This window comes from Zingiber officinale, chromosome 9B (genome assembly GCF_018446385.1).
Source record: "Zingiber officinale cultivar Zhangliang chromosome 9B, Zo_v1.1, whole genome shotgun sequence".
In the NCBI taxonomy this organism is placed as follows: domain Eukaryota; kingdom Viridiplantae; phylum Streptophyta; class Magnoliopsida; order Zingiberales; family Zingiberaceae; genus Zingiber; species Zingiber officinale.
Window position 1 is genome coordinate 7,375,674 of NC_056003.1, and position 16,042 is coordinate 7,391,715.

Genomic DNA, 16,042 nt, shown 5'->3' on the forward strand with positions numbered 1-16,042 from the left:
AGTCAGTGGTGCCCTTAAACTGGAATCCTACCGGCTGATCAACCGATTAAATGGGAAGGAAGGCGTTTTAGTTTGTGTTTTTTTCTAGCTTCTTTTGACCACAGCTCGCGCCTCTAAACAATCGAACTGCTGCCGTGAAAGCAGACTTTACGCGAAATTGTGTGGAACTCCCCTCTAGATTTCCCTTCGCAAGCGTATGCACGCCGCTGCTTCAATTCTTTTTCTCCACGAACTGCCCCACGCTGACGCAGGGAGAACCGAAGGCACGGCGCTTTTTGAGGTAATGGGACCGAAAGCTCGATCGGTTGTTCTGCTTAATTTGCGCCTGAAACAAACAGCCCCAACCAACATCCCCTTCTTCCTTTTGCTATTTAATGCACCCTCCATTTTCAACTTACGTGATGTGGGATGAAATCTGCATGATCTCATTCAATTGCTTAATTTCCAATTTTTTCACGGAGTTTCGTTAATTCTCTGGTTTGTTCCTCGTCAAAGCTTTCTTAATTAATGACCAACTGTCTGAGTTTGTATTATTAGATTAATATAATTTATTTATTTTCATAATGATATGTTGTTCACTTGGTCTGTGTCTTTTTCTTTTAAGGTTATCCATATGGTTTGATCTTGATCATGACTCTAATATAATTATTATTGTTGAACCAATAAAATTTACATATCTCTGTAATCAAATGTCACTTTAAATCTAAGTCCTCGTATATTTATTTTGAGTTGTAATTAAAAAGTCTTATACCAAGTTATCTTCTATTTTATAATCTCATAATTTATTTTACTAAAAGAAAATTATAGTGGAATAAATAAATTCAATTTGTATCACACCTAGACTTTGCAGAAGGATGATGTTTTATTCTTGGGATAAAATTTACTAAGTTCAGCTTTTGTTAGTTGGATCAAAATTAATAGGGTAAAGTAGATGATCTTGACTTGAGAAACAACCCAGCAAATAAAATGATGGATGAAGAACTATTATCCGGAATGAAGTAGAATGGATTGTTTCTTTCCTTTAAAGTTTTCATGATTGGTTGTATGATTGTTGGTTGTTGAGTATGTTAAATGTCTGTATCAAATTGAACTCTCTTGTTAAAGTTTCATGCATTAGTTTCAAATTGATTAATGCTCACAGCATGTTTATTGAAATGCCTCAACCAATTGTGTTATTTTAGTTGATGCAATTTCTTTAGTTTAATTCAATGCAATGATGGTTAGTTTAGTGATTTCAGTTTCCAAGATGTTTAGTTTTCATTCGAATGCAATTAGGATAAATTAGCTTAGGTTTCATTACATACCCTAGTTTCATTCTATGTTTAATTTCGTTGATACTTTACTTTATGTCGTCTTTTATTTTCTACAATTGTAGTTAGGTTAGACTTAACTTTCATTACTTGTATTGTCTTTCATTTACTAGATTAGGTTTCATTCAATGCTTTGCTATTTCATTCCTTAGTTTAATTATGTTGATGGTGAAATCCATAACGTAGAGTGACAATGCGTTGTAAATTAATTGTTGGCACTTAGATTTTATTTCAGCATTAGATTAGTTTCCTACTTGCTTTGCTTCTCATTTGTTAAGTTTATAATCAAAACCCAAAACCCTCATTTCCATATCAAAAATTCAAAAAACAGAAATAACAAACAATCCTATATTACCGTCCTATCGTTGCATTCGTTGGGAAACGACCTGAGTCATTTCTATACTGCATTAATGTAGTTAGAGGGGTTCAATACTTAAATTCTTTTGATATTTTTTCATGACAAAAAAATGATCTTATCAAAATTAGCGTCGTTGCCGGAGATGAGGAGAAAGAAAGAAGAAAGAGGATGGCGGACGGGAGATGGTGTCGCATCCTAGCAACGAAGAAGAAGAGCAGATGCTCTGTTACTGTGTTGTCACTTCTCTTGAGAAGTTTTTTAATGGGTCGCCGGATCCAGATTGAGGAAGTAGATCCATTAGGGATTGAATCCGGATTCATTAAGAACAAGATTGAGTTTCAAATTGGGCTTTTGGATGAGTAGACTTAGAAGTGTACGCTTGAGGGATGGGCTATTGGGCTTGAACACAATTGACTCTTCAAATTAACTCATGCTCAACCCTAGCATTGGGTCTAATTGATTTGTCTCCTCTCATGTCCATGACTCCTCTTTAATTCCCTACAAAATCATAATAAAAACATGAGATTAAATTCGATAATTTGTAGAAAATTTGCTATTAAGTCCAAAATGAATTCTTACTCACAACACATAATATAAACACAAAATTAAGCATGCGAGAAAGTAAAAATGCCAAGAATAAGAGCCCCAAGAATAGATAAAAATGCTAGTTATCAGTGTCCTATGCGCGTACCTTGCCCGTAAGGATGGGCAACCCTTTATAGGGTTGTCGTCGACGCTCACGTGCTCCACTTGTCCCTCGATCCTTGCGTTCATTGCCCACATACCTTGAAGTAATTGGCCATTTATTTCAGAATTTATAGATATGTTTCCCATGTCTTTCAAGGATAACAACTACATTGTCTGGGTCTTCAGTAAGTAATAGCTTATTTTCTTTAATTATCATAAACACATATCTTGAAGTTCCTCCAAGATATGCCCAAGTCTAGAGAGGTTTCGGAGTTGAGAATCAGGAATCCGGAACCGGGAATCTAAGTCGGGGGTTGAGGATTGAGAGTTAGGAATCTAGAGCCAAGAACCTAAGTCGGGATTCGGGGGTTAAGAGTCCAAACCGCTTGGAGAGCTATTTTGTCTTGACTTTGACTGTCACTCTAGCAAGACTATTGACCATTCCGGCCACGTAGCTCCAATGATTATCCTTGTATCACTAATCTCCCTTTCAAATCTAGTCAAACGATGTGATGACTTGACTGACTGGATTGTGGTGTGTAGCAGGGATGGCGACGTTGCCAAATGCAAATCCCCTATGTGATTTGAGTGAGGTTATGCATTTAATTGTTGTCATGCCTATTAAATGCACTGCTTGCTTTATTAGCCTCAATTTCTGAACAGGGTGAGATGCTGCATCTCCGAAGTTGTATCATATTAATGGAATGTGACCTGTAGCAGAGAAGACTGAGGGTCATCCTCAGTATGATGATTGCCTAAAGTTGATATGATCCATACGCATGATCGAACGACCGATAATACTTCTTGCTTCTAGGAAACCCCCATCCAACGATCATGGCCCATAAAATAGGGATATAAATTAGGTTATAGCGAAGGCTACTGTCACATTGTGCAACCCTTGTTCATATGTACGCTGTTCTCCGTCTTCTTCTTCTTTGAGCTTTCTGTGTTCTTGTCTCTAAGTAAATGACTCATCTTTTGGCTACCTATTGTTCATTAATTCACTCTTAACCTCCCCTCTTTCTCTACTAGCGTCTGTAATATGGTATGGGCCCTATGATGGTTGTGGGATCTTCGTCTACTCCATGGTATAGGTTTGTGGAGTCAAGCTTTAGTTGTGGTGTGCTAGATCAATTAAGGATCACCTATAAGTTTTCGGTCGATCATAGTCTAATACTTCTCGACTAGAACGACTGTCTTGACCATTGATGCGGTGATGATGAGGGGCCTCACCCCGCGGAGGATAGCAGCCATAGTGGAGGTCAAAGTCAAGACGGTCAACATGCAGATAGCATCGGTCGGTCGGGCGAGCACACTCGACTAGGGGGAGAAGGTCCCGATCTGATTCCGCCTTCAACATAGGGAGTTGTTAAACGACCGACGCCCAAATGACCAGCTCGACATTGGCAGAGTGGAACTTCGGCCGAGCGGACGAGACGCAAGAACAGTGGAGTTACGGCCGAGCGGACGAGATGTACATACAACGGAGTTACGACCAAGCGGATGGGATACAAGGGTAGCCAAATTCTGACCGAGTGACCAACCAGCTCGGCCTAACAGTACACTCCCTCTAATATCCATCGACATCCTTTTGGGAGTTGGTGCCGCCGACGCCGTGCATGGACAACCAGAAGATTGTACGACGGAAGCTTCCACTGTCACTTCAGAGATATGCTTGGCCCATTAAGGTACTATGTCAGGGACACTTTACTGACAAGTTTTTTCAGGAAAAATTTTAGGAAACATGCTCGCCTTGGGGAGCATGCACGCGTGCTATAGAAGCTCTATATAAAGGGGGGTCCAAGCATCGATAGAGGTACGCAATTCGCGATTAACACTGTTCTCGCTACTATTCATTCTTGTTGCTCCGCTTTCTACTTCATTGCTCGTGACTGACTTGAGCGTCGGAGAGCCAACGTCAGAGACCCCTTCCTTGGCTTGGCATTGACGTAATATGTGTTGCAGGTCAGAGCAGGATCTATAGGCGGTCAGCGGGAGTGCCACATCACCACCTTTCCATCTCATCGACTTTCGGACAGGATCATATTTGGCGCCGTCTGTGGGAACTTAACCTGCATCCGAGTTGAGAAGATGGAGGATGTTGGACGACTCACAATTGTGGCGCTTACCAAAGAGGAGCTCGACAAGATCGTGCAAGCCTGAGCGACGAAGATGTTCGAGCAGCAACAACAGCAGACACTAGCTGATCGACTAGTACAACAACCGGCGACATCGGTAGCAGGAGGGCGAGCGGGATTGGAAGACTGACCGGAACTAGTTTCCATATGGGGGTAGAATAGAGGTCTGACTGACACGCAGGAAGTGCTGCCCACGCCCATCCCATTTCATCACGCCTTGTTTCAAACCCCCTCAGAGATAGCTTAGGTGAACTAGGAAAGGGGGTCATCTTCGGACGACGCTCCCGTTCGGGATGTGCGGAAAGGAAAGGCGCCTAAAAGTCACGCTTCACCCGAGCGGATCAACCTGTAGTTCTTCGGTAGTACAGATTCCGGTTTATTTTTATATTCGGATAATAAATTAAGAGAATCATTAGCTAAATTTATTTCCGTAGAATATCTTTCTTTAGTTTTGGATCTAAATGCACATTTGAAGATTTTTGTAAAGAATCTCTTAATCTATGTGTTAAACGTGTTCCTAGGACTACACTTACTCATACAATTAAAAAATTAGTAAAACAAGGAAAAAGAATTTAATTGATGAATTTAGTAAATTAGATAATAAAGTTTCTTTATGTTCCGATATTTGGAGTGATAATTGGCAAACATATTCGTATATGAGTGTGACTTGTTATTGGATCGATAACTCTTGGAACCTCCAAAAAAATTGTTAGCTTATAGAGATTTTGATGAATCACATAATGCTCATAACATCGCACAATTATCACTACAAGAAAAAAGCTAAACAACAACGCTTTTTTGGCGTTGTCGTATGTACTTAAAAAGTGATGTTGTAGATGGTGTTGTAGAAAGTCATATCAAAGACAACGCTTTAAAAGCGTTGTGGTTGGTCACAAAGACAAGGCTTTTTAAGCGTTGTCTTTTCGTTCTTAAAAAGCGTTGTTATAGATGTTGTTGTAAAAATGCACATATCAAAGACAACGCTTTAAAAGCGTTGTGGTTGGTCTCAAAGACATTGTTTTTTAAGCGTTGTCTTTTATTACTTAAAAACGTTGTCTTTTTAAATTTATAAAAAATAGTGTTTTTCTTAATTAAATAGCAAAAATTATAAAAAATACTCAAAATTTACATATAATTGAATATCCACAACCACAATCATTTTTATAATAAGACTATTTAACAAATAAATAAAACTTTATATTATACAAACAAAATGTATACATGTTGATCCACTAATTAATTTTGTATCATACAAGTTATCCTTAACTTCATGACAATAATTTTTCAAACACACAAGTTTTACAAAACCTCATCATTGACTCTTCTTTAAGATTGCTGGACTTAATCTTAAAGAATCCATATCCAGTAGAGAGCAACCTATACATCACATTGAAACAAAATGATCAAAAGTTACAAGCTAATAGTGTGAAGTGCTACATAATAGAACAAGTTTCTATGCTTCCTCAAAATGGAGAGAAATCAATTGTGTGCTTTCCTTAAAGAAGAGAAGAACCATTCCTGTCTTATTGAAACAGAAAGATAAAGCATGATTAATAGTCTTGCTGCTATTATTCGAGAAGGATGGTCGCTTGATTAGAAGAATTATACATAGGGAATGGCAATCATAAGCTCTTCTACAATATTTAATGCCAAGATCAGCACAGCAGTTCAATAAATCGTAACTGCTTTATCAGCTGATACTGATTTTTCTGGCAATTGCCAGAGATGAAAGAAGGCTATTTCAGTATTGGGTGTTAATGAAATTGGGAGGCTGCAATTTTCACGTTTACTCACCTTCCAATGTGTGCTTCCACGGTGCAGATCGACCCTAACACAATAAGCAAAGGATGAATCATAAGTAAATCGTCAAAAAAAAAAAAATCCAATTCTATATTTTGCAGTAATCACTAAAGGGATCTATGAATATCACCTCTGGCACAATCCGATTCAGAAATGTTTCAGTGTCGCTCTGAACATCAGAGTCATAATTCTCATTTATGGTGAGAGAAGCACTTGTATGTTGCACTGAACAAGTATTTAACCTTCTGATCAGAAGAACAGCAGCAAAATGCAACGGACAATTTGTTTTTAATAAAATTGTAATCGCAGTCAACGAAAACTCACGGAAAAGATGAGCAAGGCCGCATTTGAAGCCCGACAAATCTTGTTGTATCTCTTCAACAATCTGGCACAACACCAGAAGCATACGAGTTATGTTTCATCACATTTTCCTATACATCGAGCGTCCATCAGTAAGAAATATAAGAGATCAAGTACAACCAAACGCATCTATCGATTGACCAGTGGATCATTTTCCAAACACAACAGGAAAAAAATTGCTTTTTACTGATTAATAAGGGAGATAAAATCAAGAAATGATCGGAAGAAAAAGAGACAGATTTGGGGGCGATTGAACCTTGGGGGTGATGAGATGGCATCCGCGCCTCTGAGCAGGGACGACGACGGTCTTCTGTGCCCACTTGGCGGCCATGGCCTCAGAGACAGCACTAGAAATGCCGGCGGCGGCCACGACAAGTGTACGAGGGCCCTTCTGGGATCTCAAACGGGGGATCGCATGGAATTGCTTCTTTAAGTCCAGCAATCTCTTCTTCTGAAAGGCTTTCAGCTATCACTCTTAGAGCCATCTTCTTCAACTTGTCATCAGCACACCTGGGGTTGTAGGCAATCAAGAAATTTTGTATGAAAACTTTCATACATGTAAATCTCGTACTAAATAATATGTCAATGTTATATATACATGTAATTCATACCGTAAGTGTGTTTATATCGTAATTGACAAGTTTTCTTTAGGGCCAACTTCTACTCAAGCTTTTTAAACACTGCATCAAAATAAAAAAATTGGCATTAGTTCTGTGCTAAATGAAAATCATATTTAGAGGAAAAAGCGGGAGTGCTGTAGATGGATATATTAACCAAGCATATTAATGTTTGACCTGTCTTTACAAGTTCTAAGCATATATATTAACCAAGCATATAACCTAAGAGGAATAAGTTACAAAATGCTACTTGATGTTTGACCTGTCTTTATTGGATTTTGCGGCCCCGGTCTTCTTGTAGCCAGGCACAATGTAATACTTGATGTTGACTCTACCTTTGCAGTTGTTTCGGCTTGAGGAGTGGCAAAGAATGGTGGAGTAGAGGATGGATTTCAGGTATTCATCCGTGCCATCGAGGAAATGACTCCAGTAGGTGACTAGCATGTTGACCAGGGCATGCTTGGAGAAGATGACTTGTTTCAGAAGCTTTTTAGATCAAAGATACGAAGTGCATTGTTATAAAACTAGATGCACGAACACTTGCTTATACGGTTCTTGAAATAAAATACATTTGTAACCGTCACTAGCCCAAGCTCAATAAGGAAAATTCACGGTAAATGTGCATAGTATACCTCAGATACTGCAGATGATAGGGAAGGCCAGAAGACAGTTTGACGCAAATATTGAGATTGCCCAAGCCAATCCATGGTACTAATCCTGACAGCTCCTCCAAATCAAGGGATTCACTTCAACTTTCCTAAACCAAAGAAGAAACAGATGGATTACAAAAGAAAATAATTTGCACCATCAAACTGAAACTTATAATAAGCCTTAATAAATTAATGAAAAAAGAATTGTTTAGAAGTTCACTGAGAAACATATGAAAATACAACAAATGCAACTGCAAAAAAAAAAATAAAAAACTAGTATCCAATTAACTTTTTTTTATACTTTCAGATCAAAAGGTCAAATTTATATACTTTGGTTCATGTTCAAGCAAGAGGATAACAATCTCATCGACAGTTAGTATTTCCTTTTAATATAGAACACTAAAAAGAAGGAATATCAATGATGAAACAAACCTGAAAATGCGAGCTACTGAGGCAGCGAGCAATCTGCTTGAACAAGGTAATCATGCAACGTTGGAACTCTGTCGTGAGCAGCAAAGACCAAATATTACCAAATATTAAGATCACTGAATTGGCTGACCACCACATAATTGAAGCTAATTGTCTGGAGTTGCAGGAAAGAATAATCAAAAGTAAAGTTGTTCCCAACCTCTCAAGTTCCGATTCATGAATCTTATGCTTTAATTCAAACTAAAACAGCACAAAGAGAATGCTCAAGGAGACAAGGAGCTTTATTTGTCACCAATCAAGTGGGAAAACATAATAGAAGCTTCAGAGCAGTGGTCTGGGGAACAACTTTACTGGCCCTTGGGTTACTGAAGCTTACAAATTGCTTACTGCCAAGAATGTTTCAAACCTGGTTGATTTATCTGCATCTGTTCTATAGAAACTCTAGCTATCACCTCTAAGTTCTCAATGCATTCACCATTAATTGATTGCAGCAAAAGGAAACCACTGCATGTAATAGACTTTTCGACTTGATCTCTTCTCCAAGTAAGAACATTTCAAACCTAGATACCTAGTAAATCCACATCTGTTCTATATAAACCCGTCACCTCTAAGCTCTCAATGCATTCATTCACCATTTACTTCCTCAATACATGCTCTAGTAATGAGAATTCAAGCTATGCAAGGAATGGCTGTTAAACTCCTCATTGCACTGCTTGCCTTGGCTTCCTCACGCAAAGGGTATGCATGCATGCAACTTTACTCTAAAAAACTAGAAGATATATTGAAGTCATTATCAGAAGAACATGAAAATTTACTTACAATCTTGTGTACTGTGTCCACCAAATCTTCACCTTCAAACTCTCCTCCTTTGTTGGCGCGTCCTTTCTTCCACATAATAGCTCTATTGATGTCATTATCATCACATAATTCAGTCCCCTACAACAAAGAAAAATCAAATAACAAATGTGAAATAATTTAATGTGAATCAATTAGAGGGTTCTTAGAGGAAATATATTTTAAAAATACTTACAGGAGGAAAGAAGGCACTACAAATTAGCTTAAGGGGATCACACTCTGGTTTAAATTAGCTCCTTATTTTATCATGTTAGAAGCAAGCTTATTAACCGAGCTTGATTAATGAGTATACCTATGCCCCTGACCCTGAATGAGGGGAATATTACAATATAGAGAAAGGATAGGCATGGAGTATGACAGGTTGTGTGGCTAGATTGATGCTTATTGAGCATGTGCATGCTTTAAATGTTTGTGCCACTAGCTAAAAGAGTAAATTTTATTGCTTAAAAGAATAACAAAATGTAAAATTGAATAGTAAAAATTCCTAGTACCAACCAAGAATAAAGGTATATATGAAGCATTAAATATAATCCTAAGTTAGGTTCAAATGCGCAAGAAATCACAAAGATTATGCTGAAAAACAGATCATTTTTAAGCAGGACATAATTTTGGAAGTCTAATTAAATCCGATATGTAATTATACACTAAAGCATTATATTTGCCCATGTAGAAAATCGCATGCAAAAATTGTAATCTGCAAACTAAATTGATAAGATTTTAACAACAAGATAAAACTTCATTATTGGAAAAAAGAAAGAAAGAAAGAAAGTTCGTTCTTTTGTTGTTAATTCCAACAAAGGAAAAATGAAATGAAAGGCAACGATGAGAACAACACTTGTTAGATGTTACCCCCAACCAGAACCAGCTAGCCAACCAGATGAGATCGTTGGAACATTAAAACTCTGGTCAACTCCAAGATCCAGCAGCTCTATTCTCTCTACAATGAAAGCAGGACCCTTTGCCGACCTAATATAACAACGAACAGAGGTAAGTAACTACTGCTTTCTAACATTACTTTCTGTCAAAAATTGACCAACCAGATCAGCAAGAAGGGTGTTGAAGAGAAGGAAATGGTTGAGAGGTTTACCTTGGCTTAGTTTACGAATTGGGATGGAAGTCTCTGCCCTGTGCAAAACCCTAGCAGGAAGGCCTGCACGGTACAAAATTATTTATGATAGATAGGTTACAAAATCGAAAATGGGGCCAGCACAAAAAGGTAGACCACGCTCGTCCCCCCGTGCGATCCCTTTACTACACCATAACTGATCCCATCTCTCTCGACTTGGAGGAGTTGGGCCGGCGTGAGGAGTTTTGCGTGAGGAGTTTGGGTCGAGATTAGGGTTCAGAGGAGATCACGCGGCAAGGAGAGGAGAAGGCGCTCGTGGAGAGGAGAAGGCGCTCGTGGAGAGGAGTGGAGAGGAGAAGGCGCTCGTGGAGAGGAGAAGGAGAGGAGAAGGCACTCGTGGAGAGGAGAACTCGTGGAGAGGAGTGGTGAGGAGAAGGCGCGCGCGCGTTGAGGGTTTAGAGTTTAGCAAAGCGAGGGCTGCGAATTTATTTTAAGTGAGTTTAGGGGAAACATACACAACACTTTAAAAAATGTTTTTTAAAAAAATGTTGTCTTTGACCATAAACAACAACACTAAAGACAACACTTCATTAAAAACCGTTGTCTTTAGTAAAAAGTAAATACCATAGACAACGCTTTTCACTAAAAGCGTTGTAAAACAAAGAACGACAACGTTTTTATTAAAAAGCGTTGTCTATTGGGTGTTGTTGAATGCAAAAATTCTTGTAGTGTATTATGTTTAATTTGAGAAGAATATGACTTAACTCATACAATATTTTCAATATCATTAGATAATGCTAGTTCCAATACCGCTTGTATAGATAATCTAAAATTTATTTGTCAACATATTATTGACGGTTTATTTTTTCATATTCGTTGTGTATGTCATGTTTTAAATTTATGTGTTCAAAATGGATTAAAAATTTTAGAAAGTTATATTAAATCAATTAGAATTGTAATTTCTTATTTATGGTCTCATCCATCTATAATGAAACAATGAGATAGGTTTTGTAAAACTAATGAAACGAGACCTAAAAAATTTCAACGTGATGTACCAACACGTTGGAATTCAACGTACCAATTATTACAAGATTTATTTCAATATAAAGAATTATTATGCTCATTTTTTTACATAAAATACTAATACTAATATATATTTATTTTCACAATAATGGAATATTTGTAATAGTATTTGTGAAATTTTAAAAATATTTAATGATGCAACTGAACAACTTTTTGGTGTTTATTATCCCACTATTCAATTAGTTTTAGAATTTTGTTTAATATAGTATTAGTTTTAAATGAACATATTAATAATGAATCTTTATCTCCTGATATATTAGCTATGAAAATTAAATGAAAAAAATATTTTTATTTTATTCTTAGAATTTATTTAATTACATTTGTTTTAAATCTTAGATTTAAATTAGAAGTTTTATAAGAAATGTTAACTTTATATTATGATGCTTTAATTCTAATTAAAGTTTCCAGTTAATATTATATATAATGTTAAAATTTATTTATATGATATTTATAATCAATATTATATAAAGTATGGAATACAAATTAATATTTCTGAAATACAATAAACTACTAGTAGTAATTTAAAACTTACAAAATCACAATTTAAAAAAAAGGACAAAATGTCCATGAGGATCCTCAAGTTCTACGTAGGAACTTGAGAATTATTTTAAGACTTCTTTTGATTTTAATGAACTAGATATTGAAAATTTCAATATCTTAAAGTGATGGTAATAGAAGGCTCAAAGCTTTCCCGTCCTCTCTACTTTGATTTCTTTGTATCCTAACAGCAGATACGTAAGCAACTTAAATAAGTGCAAACTTTTTTTTTTACAATAGAGTTTAATTTTTAATTTTTTTAACATAGTAATCTTGAACTGTGATGAATCGTGGCGAACCGTGAACTGACGGTTCCGAACTGTGAACTATAATAGATTTGGATGATTAAATTTAAGGATCGACCTGCCTAAACTTGTCGAACCGATGATTCCAAACTTTGTTAGGTCTAATTGTATCTACTGGGATATGGATAGCATAATAACTACCAAAAATCAAATTTTTGCATCGTAACTCTACTACTTTTAACTATATTGATCCATACAAACAGGGTGCCCCCTCGCGTCGACAGGATCGAAGTATGTTTATTTAAGTCACTTCTTTGGCTGATATATTGCGGAAAAGTATATAAATTACTGATAAATTAGATAGATAGGTCAGGCAGCGACGACGGCTATCTTCATGCCGGCCTGGCAGTGGCCGGCGATGCTGCAGATGAAGTAGTTGCTGCCTCTGGCGAGGGTGATACGGTCGTTGCCGGAGGTGTAAGTCCGGGAGCCGCGCGGCACCGAGCAGCCGTTGTAGCCGGCCGCACTCACCGCCACCACGTTGTGCACCGAGGGGCTGTACCTGAACACTGTGTTAAATATCAACTCCAACCCAAATAAAGGATAAAACTTATCTAATAAAAGATAAGAGTTATAGATAAGATTTACTATTTAATTATTTATTTTTCTAATAGATAAAGATGACGACTTGGTAAAAGATAAAATTAAATGTGTGGTCAAGAGTGTTTTTCTCATTTCATGGATAAGAATTAGAATTTCAATGGCTAGGATTTAATTTAATTGAACGGTCCAGATTGTATGAAGAGTACTATAAATACTCTACCTTGTATTTAGTTTCATTGATCAATCAAGTATCAATTTGTGAGTCAAAGTTTTTTGTTTTTCTTCTTTGTCTTAGAATTATGAGTGATCCAAAAAAGGATGTTGTAGTGTTGTTATTGTTAGTGTAAGACAAGTAATTTATTTACTTGTTTGTTAGTCCAATTTTCAACACACTGCACGCAATGCACCTCTCATACATGAACAATCGTCTTTACCATAAAATTAACTCGGCATGCATTAAGTTTACGAGTGATGCGTGCTTAGCTTACCGAGGACGTCGCCAGCGCGGAATCGCTTCCCGCGGGTCCAGCTGGCCATGTTGAAGGTCCAGCCGCCGCTGTCGCCGACGGTGTAGGTAGCTGCGTCGGCAGCGTGAGCAAGGAGGAGGCAGAGTAGTAAGGCCAGCCCGAGGGCGGCGGTAGCTCCGCTGGCACTGCCACTTCCCTGAGCCATGTGCCTCCTAAAGATCGACTTCTACTAGAAGAGGGAAGAGACGTTTACTCGACTCTGTTGGATGAAAGTGAGAAGGAAAAGGTCGATTATATAGAGGGAAGGGAATGGTCAGATAGAGGTAGTGGGGTGGGGGGAAGAAAGGTTAATGGAGTTAGAATGGAAATTGCAGCGAGAAGTCGTTGAGGGTGTTAAATTTGTAGTAACTGCAATTGAAATCGACCAACCACTCGCCTACCCAGACTGAGCTCACTCTCTTAACTCTCTCACGGAATTCATTACTCGGACAAGAGAGTCAGAGCAGTCTCTGTTTTCTGTTCTCTGCCGAGCACCAAAGTCAGTGGTGCCCTTAAACTGGAATCCTACCGGCCGATCGACCGATTAAATGGGAAGGAAGGCGTTTTAGTCTGTGTTTTTTTTTTCTAGCTTCTTTTGACCATAGCGCGCGCCTCTAAACAATCGAACATCTCCCGCGAAAGCAGACTTTACGCGAAACCGTGTGGAACTCCCCTGACAATTGCACTCTGCTTTTTGAGGTAATGGGACGGAAAGCTCGATCGGTTGCTCTGCTTAATTTGCGGCCGAAACAAACAGAGACGAATGATGTGGGATGAAATCTGCATGATCTCATTAGAGCAGGTTTGATTTTATTTCTTCCACTTTAAACAAAAAGAAAAAGAAAATCCTGTTACTGAAAGAAAATTGTAGTTGATAAATAAATCCAATTTGCATCACACCCTAGACTTTGTTTTTGTTAGTCGAATCAAAATTAAAAGGGTCAAGTAGAGAAGATGGATTGTGACACTTGAATTACATCTTAATTATTCTTATTTATGAAGATCTAGGCTGTCACCAGAAGACTGGAAAGCAATTAATTCGCTTTAAGAGTGGCAGTTTAATTTCTTCTCGTAATTAACTTTTTCCTTATTTATGTCAACTTTGCAAGTAAGTTTTTCTTTAGCATTTTTAAGACTTTCTTGTTCGGTAATCTAGCAAAATCAGTAATTGGTTAGGTATTAAATTCGGAGAATTTTTTCATCAACCTACGAGGACTTGGATCTATGTATTTAATAGCACTACTAAAAAAAATGTTGCTTTATTCAAGAATGAAAAATATCTAATATACGATGTGGGGATCCTCATGGTTAAATATAAACACAATGATACATAATTAGTTAATAATATGTGAACAAATAAATAATAATAAAACAATTCCTAGAAAATATCCAATAATATGTGCACAATCTACTTATCCATTTGTTCAACCCAATTAATCTAAACGACTTTAATCCATTCAATAGGTATGCTAACTCAATTAATCTAAATACTTTTATTGGTTCTGATCCGGCAGTAAGGACGGGGGACCCCCTTTGAGGGAAGTCAATGATACGTAGAGGTTAAAAGTCTAAGGGCAAGATGAGGTTCGGTCGGTCGGGTCAACCGGCCGAACGGGTCAGAACAGAATCAAAGACAACCCGGCGGGGAGTCGGGTTTCCGACGCTCATGGTAAAAAGGTCGCCGGGCCGAGCGGGTGGCCCACTCGGCCGAGTCCAAAAGCAACAATGCTGTGAACAGTCAGCCGAGCACACGACCAGGAATATCCCGAGCGGACCACTGCCTGCGTCCGGTCGGATGTCATGGGATAGCCGAGCGGCTGGGCGCTCGGCGTGAGGAGAGAAAAAACAAAAGGACAAAAGAACATCTTCTGACAACAAGCACGTTCGAAGACCAAGCCATGCACAGAGTCCTATGACGGAAGGTTCTACTGTCCCATCAGAGAGGTGCTCGGACTGTAGCAGTATGGTGTCAGGCAAGCTCCTCTGGCAAGCCCATATTGAGGTATGGTAAGAGGACATGTGTATGCCTCGGTATGTGTGCATAAGCCTCCTCACAGCTCTATATAAGGGTCCTCATACTTCGCCGGAGGTACGCATTCTCTGATATTCGAAGTCACCTCTGCATTTTCCTCTTGCCTGACTTAAGCGTCGGAGGGTCGTCGCCGGGAACTCCTTCCCGGCCCGACTTCTTTGCATGTTCATCGGAGCTCCATACGGCCGGTCAGAGATCCACGTCATCAGTTCGAAGAGCGCCACGTGCCCAGCGTCCATCGATTCAACGTTCGGACATCATCAAATTGGCGCCGTCTGTGGGAAAGCACCTACATCCGAGTGTAAGAGATGGACGAAGCTGGACGACCGCACACCGTGATGCTCTCCCAGGAGGAGCTCGACGCTCTGATCGAGGCAAGAGCAACTAAACTCGTGGAGCAACAGAAGCAGAAAGCGCAAGACGAGCGGATGGAGCAACAAGCGACGTCCGTGTCGGGAGGCCGAGCGGAAGTACCGCCTGCCACGGCTCCATTTAATCGGGCCCTATTCCGTATGCCTCCTGAAGTCGCAACAGTTCACCGTGATCGAGGATCTTCATCCGACGAGGCGCCCATGCGAGACAACAGAAAAGGCAAGGCTCCCCGAACGGGCGCCTCCCCCGAGCGGATCAACCGGCAGTTTTCAGAAGTCATCCTGCGGGACCCTCTGCCAAAGCACTATGTGCCCCCGGCGATCGGTGAATACAACGGAACCACTGACCCGGACGATCATCTAGGTAAGTTCGACAACACGGCCACACTACATCA

The 16,042-nt window shown here is 38.9% G+C and overlaps 2 protein-coding genes across 2 annotated transcripts; both read right to left on the reverse strand.

The window, feature by feature from the left end:
• Window positions 1-5,984: 5,984 nt before the first annotated feature.
• Window positions 5,985-8,487, reverse strand: LOC122022783 (UPF0047 protein YjbQ-like). The gene is made up of 5 exons (XM_042580902.1): window positions 8,451-8,487; window positions 6,910-7,115; window positions 6,618-6,678; window positions 6,424-6,518; window positions 5,985-6,321 (listed from the first exon to the last, which is right to left on the reverse strand). The coding sequence occupies exons 1-5, from the start codon at window positions 8,485-8,487 to the stop codon at window positions 6,280-6,282; spliced, it is 441 nt and encodes a 146-aa protein (XP_042436836.1). The 3' UTR covers window positions 5,985-6,279.
• A 3,925-nt stretch (window positions 8,488-12,412) lies between these two features.
• LOC122024572 (basic blue protein-like) lies at window positions 12,413-13,764 on the reverse strand. The gene is made up of 2 exons (XM_042583228.1): window positions 13,227-13,764; window positions 12,413-12,704 (listed from the first exon to the last, which is right to left on the reverse strand). The coding sequence occupies exons 1-2, from the start codon at window positions 13,408-13,410 to the stop codon at window positions 12,505-12,507; spliced, it is 384 nt and encodes a 127-aa protein (XP_042439162.1). The 5' UTR covers window positions 13,411-13,764; the 3' UTR covers window positions 12,413-12,504.
• Window positions 13,765-16,042: the final 2,278 nt, after the last annotated feature.